This window comes from Zootermopsis nevadensis, unplaced genomic scaffold (genome assembly GCF_977971745.1).
Source record: "Zootermopsis nevadensis isolate Lab colony 2312 unplaced genomic scaffold, Znev_1.0 Znev_ptg000018l, whole genome shotgun sequence".
NCBI classification, from domain to species: Eukaryota; Metazoa; Arthropoda; class Insecta; order Blattodea; family Termopsidae; genus Zootermopsis; species Zootermopsis nevadensis.
Genome location: NW_028259150.1, coordinates 5,643,058 through 5,648,473, shown reverse-complemented (window position 1 = coordinate 5,648,473; position 5,416 = coordinate 5,643,058). Strand labels below are relative to the sequence as shown.

Below are 5,416 nucleotides of genomic sequence, written 5' to 3'. Positions count from 1 at the left end.
CACATTGTTTGTCATTTACCCGGAAGATGTCATTGGAGTAATCACTGGCGTTTTGACTTGCGGTAGTCACGAGGGTCGGGTCCTCATATCTGTGATACAATCCATGTATTGTATGTTTGCAATTTATTCATTAGGAGATTACGTATGTTCCGTGGAGTGTGAGTCAGAAATTAGGAATGTGTAGTGTTGTCTGTTGACGTTAATAAGAAATAGTTACTATTGTGTTTTGAATAATTTATAGACGGGTTTGTATTATGAAAAGAGATTAGCAATTTTGTACTACACACAATACACAAAACTAGGTTCATTGTGCCTAAAGAAAAGTGAATCAGTCGGCATGGGATTCATTAGTTTCATTTGGAAAAGTTTACTTAAAATAACATTTATTTTCTTTCTTGTTACGTTGATGCCCGGATTGCCACCTTATGTTCAGTTTACCGAGTTCAGAGTTTCCGAACCACCTCCATTGGAAGGCTTATTGAGTGTAAACTCATTGTTAAATAATGCCGAACAGCTATACAGTGGTAAGGTCCATGGCCCTGAAGCGTTTGCAGACCATAAAGGAGTTCTGTATACAGGGCTGCATGGAGGAGAAATAGTGAAGTTTGTTGATGGTAAAGTAGTACCAGTAGCAAAATTTGGGAAACCCTGTGATGGTTTCTGGGAAGAAACAAAATGTGGACGACCATTGGGAATGAAATTTGGCCCAGATGGCCTTCTTTATGTTACTGATGCATACTATGGATTGTTTAAAGTTAATGTGAACACTGGTACAAAAACACAACTTGTGTCAGCTGATGAACTAATTGATGGAAAGATTAATAAAATTCCCAATTCAGTTGATGTCGCAGATGATGGTACTGTCTACTGGACAAGTTCAAGTTGCAACTTTCATCTGAATGATGGTTTATTTGATTTGCTTGCAGATGGAAGTGGCAGGTTTGTGGAGATTGTTGTTGCATTCATTCTGGTTGAAAACATCTTCACTTGTATTCCTTTAATCAGAACATACTGATGCTGTACACCAACATTCCTTGACCATCTTTTGAGCATTTTAAAGGAATTTGCTCCAGAATATATGAAAGATCTTTCTCCCCCCCCCCCTTATTTTTTTATGTTGGCCATTGCCTCCTCCTCCCACTTTAAGTATGTATCATCCTTTGTTAAATTATAGTTTTACAAGTTCCCCAACAACAACATACTCAGGTGTAAAATTGGGTTTGAATACATTTCTTACCATTTGTTCATCCCCCAGGATTTAGTGAAGATGTTCATGTAGGATAACAAACTCTTCTCGGGCTACCAGCCGTATCAGATGGTTTAATGGAGAAAACATCAACATATCAAGAACCATCTTCATTCTTGTCTTCAGGGTACTGAAGATGCCTGAGTACCCTGAGGATGAGGATGAATAGTTCTCAAAATGTTGATGTTTTCTCCATTAAACCACCTGGCACGGCTGGTAGCCTGAGAAGAGTTCATTATGCTTGGTCACTGTGAAAACTTCAGATCATCCATGCTAATGTAGTCCTCCCCAGTGACTACTACCTAGAAGTAGAATCTTTCTACTCACTCACTCTATGGCAGAGAAAATTCTGTGAAAAGACAATTGTATACTTGGCTTCTCAAATAATAGCCTACATTCTTTATGGAACCTGAGGGTTCATCACTGTGTTTGCAGAAGCCTGCCACTGGACTATTCTGTGCTAGCTGCATCCATTTCGCTTCATCGATTCCAGTCTCCCTTTGGTCCATTTTAATGTTATCCTCCCACCTACACCTAGGTCTTCCCAGTGGTCTTCTCATTTCATGCCACCGGACCAATACCCTATAAACACTCCTCCCCTCCCCTGTGCATGCTTCATGCCCCACCCACCTCATTCTTGATTTTATTACCCCAACAATATCAGGTGAGGAGTACAGGCCATGAAGCTCATCAATGCAACTTTCTCCATGATCCATCCTCCTCCCTTTTAGGTCCCATATAACTCAGCTGGTAAAATTACACTTTTGTATATTTTAATATTTAATTATTTTTTTATATGAGACAAGAGGACAAAACATTTTGGACTGAATGATAGCAAGCATTCCCTGAATTTAATCTGTTCTTGATTTTGGCATGAATGTCATTCTGATTTCTTAGTGTCATCCCCAAGTACTTCAATTTTGTCATATCATTAGATAACTTTATATTTTGGTTGTCTTGAATTCTGATGCTGATACATGATTATATACTTTGTCTTTTCTGCATTTATTTCTAGACCAACATCTCTACTAGCCCTTAAGAGTGTTTCCATGTTTGCTTTTATAATATTTATATTATCGACCAACAGATTAATATCATCAGCATAGATCAAAAGCTGATGTGTCCCATTCAATTAAAAACTTCCCTGATTTTCTTGGACTTTTCCTGATGACATATTCTAAGGCAAAACTGAAAAGCACCGGCATTAGAGCATCTCCTTGTTTCAGGCCATTCTGAATAGGACAAGTGTTTACCTTCACAAATTTTAATTAGCCTGTCTAGATTAGTAGGTGCACCAAATTCAAGCAAAATATTCTAAAGAGCTTCTCTTTTAACTTAGTCACAGGCTGTCTGCTAGTCTATAAATAGTTGATGTAATGTCCCATTGTACTCCCACTCTTTCTCTTGCATCTGGTGAATGTAGAAAATTTGATCACTTGTAGATCTGTTTGAACAGAACCCACATTGATGTTTCCCAATAATTTCATTAACATATGGAGTCAGCCTGGCCAGAAGAATACTGGATAAAATTTAGTAGGTAGATGATAAAGATAAGAGGGAGATTTCTTGATAATTATTAAAAACAATCTTATCACCCTTCTTATGAACTGGTACAATAATAGGTTCCTTCCACTGCTGTGGCTTTTCCTCTTTATTCCATATAGAATGAATAATTTTGTGTATCTCAGAACATAACATTTTGCCTCCTGCTTTGATCAGTTTGGCTGGAATCTGATCAGTACCCATGGATTTATACCATTTCAACTTCTCAATAGCAGTTTCCACTTTGGCAAGGCTAGATTCTGGCACCTTAAGATTATCAGTCTGATCATATGCCTTTACAGATCCAAAATAGTTTCCTCCTGTTTTCTAAATTCCCTAGCCTGTTTACATATCAGACAAAACCAGTTACATCTGTGTCACTGATATTGGTGCTGGCATATTTCCAATGGGACTACCAATCTCCTTAACCAAGTCCATGTATTTTTGTCACAATATATTCCACAAAATTACAAATTTTCCCTGTTGCATGCTGTATGTCAATCCCATCCCATTTCTTGACTAATAGAATGTGAAGTCACAAGTTTATAGTTCTGAATTTTGTCTCCCACTATTTTTATTATTGATTATTTTATGTTGTTAGACCATATATATCTGATTATGCAAAAATATTGATGTATAATACCCCTGATATCATTAGAACTAAATGGTTTTACTGCATTGTTTTCAATTTCTAGTTTGCTCCTTTTTCAAAATAAATATTAACACTATTTTAATATGTTTGTTTACAGGTTAATAAGATATAACCCCAAAACAAAGAGCAATGAAGTGCTTATTGATGGTCTCCATTTTCCCAATGGTGTTGTTGTGTCTCCAAAAGAAGACTTTGTGTTGGTTGCAGAAACAACAAAAAGTCGTATACACAGGTATTATGTGGAAGGCCCCAAGAAAGGAAGTCACGATATTTTTATAGATGGCCTCCCAGGTCTTCCAGACAACTTGAAATCTGATGGTCAAGGAGGATTCCTAGTTCCACTGATTGCAGTCAGAGATAAAAATTATCCTATACTCTTCCAGAGTCTTGGGCCATTCCCTCTAATAAGAAAGTTCATAGCACGTATTCTAGCTCTATTAGAAATGCCATTTGAGCAGATTAACAATATATATCCAAACTATTATGCTAAGAGAATAGTTCACTGGATTGGCCACTTCATATCTGCACGTGGACTTAGTGCACAGGATACTGTTATACTGCAGCTTGATGTAGATGGTAAAATAAAGCATAGTTATCATAACACAGATGGATCTTTATCTGGAATTTCTGAAGCTCATTGGTTTGATGGAGCATTCTATCTAGGTTCTCCGTACAATACATATGTTGGACGAGTCAAACTATCATTTGCCGAGCCTCCGAAAAGCAAACAGGAACAAAAACCTGAACCTCAAAAGGAACAGCAGTCAAAACCACAGCAAGAGAGGCAACCACCACTCCCCCAGCAACAACAAAAAACCCCATCACCACCACAACAGCAGCAAAAACCACCACCACCACAGCAACAACAGAAACTTTCACAACACCAAAAACCATCATCACCACAGCAGCAGCAACAAAAACCATCATCACCACAGCAGCAGCAGCAGCAACAAAAACCATCATCACCACAGCAGCAGCAGCAACAAAAACCACCATCACAACAGCAACAACAAGAACCATCATCACAACAGCAACAACAAAAACCACCATCACAACAGCAACAACAAAGACCACCATCACAACAGCAACAACAAAAACCACCTTCACAACAGCAACAAGAACCACCATCACAGCCACCACCACCACCTCCACAGCGCCTACATCAAAATAAACCTTAAACAAAGTAACAGACTAAGGAAAAACAGGAATTTTTGTTAATACCAGGTTGTGACTGTTCTGTTCTGTGACAGGTGATTGGTTTGGTGTAGGGTATAGGTGTATTTCTGGACAGAAAAGATTCAGTTTCTCTGTAATTATTTGCAAGTCTGCACATTTTTTTTCATTTGCCTTAAAGATTTATATTTTTTATATTCTTGTACTTTGCCTGGGGGCAGTTATTCCATTGAAAATTACCATGCACATGGCATGATTTACAGTGTTGCCATATACTAACAAGACCACCAAAGGAGTAGCTAATGTAAACATCCAAATAAAATACTAAAATAATTGTCATTTTATATAGATTATGTTACTTGGTGTAATATGGCATAGGGTTGACCATACTTATGTTCTGAATAGTAATTTCAGCAGTAGGAAACTGAGTGTACATTTGATATCGTGGTTGTTGATGTATGATTGGATAGCAACAACGATAATTAATTTAAGGAACTTTTTATTAATTTCTTCACACATTCCTTTGGCCATGTTTTCCAAATATGAAGTAGCTGTTGGTTATAATCTTTTGATCTAGTTGATATATTTTCGATAATTGTTGCAGTTATATTTATGCTAAGCTACATTATGGGCAGCTTTGTTATATGTGTTTGTTTTTCGCATATTATTTTATGACATTAAAATAATTTGTTATTGATGAGTTGTTACTTGTTGACCTTAAATAATGATGAAATCACTATAAAGAGTACACAGAGAATAAGGTCTCCTCTTTCCTAGTTGTCCAAGATATCACCCACATATGA

At 37.2% G+C, this 5,416-nt stretch overlaps 1 protein-coding gene across 1 annotated transcript; it reads left to right on the top strand.

Annotated features, from left to right (window-relative positions):
• The first annotated feature begins 72 nt into the window (after window positions 1–72).
• Window positions 73–5,310, top strand: LOC110837434 (adipocyte plasma membrane-associated protein-like). Its single transcript, XM_087351184.1, has 2 exons — window positions 73–939; window positions 3,538–5,310. The coding sequence occupies exons 1-2, from the start codon at window positions 338–340 to the stop codon at window positions 4,616–4,618; spliced, it is 1,683 nt and encodes a 560-aa protein (XP_087207310.1). The 5' UTR covers window positions 73–337; the 3' UTR covers window positions 4,619–5,310.
• The last annotated feature ends 106 nt before the right edge of the window (window positions 5,311–5,416 follow it).

Excerpts from the sequence above, each read along its gene's own strand:
- LOC110837434 (XM_087351184.1), top strand. The coding sequence starts at position 338 with ATGGGATTCATTAGTTTCATTTGGAAAAGTTTACTTAAAATAACATTT. Across the intron at positions 940-3,537 it reads CTTGCAGATGGAAGTGGCAG|GTTAATAAGATATAACCCCA; the intron begins GTTTGTGGAGAT and ends GTTTGTTTACAG.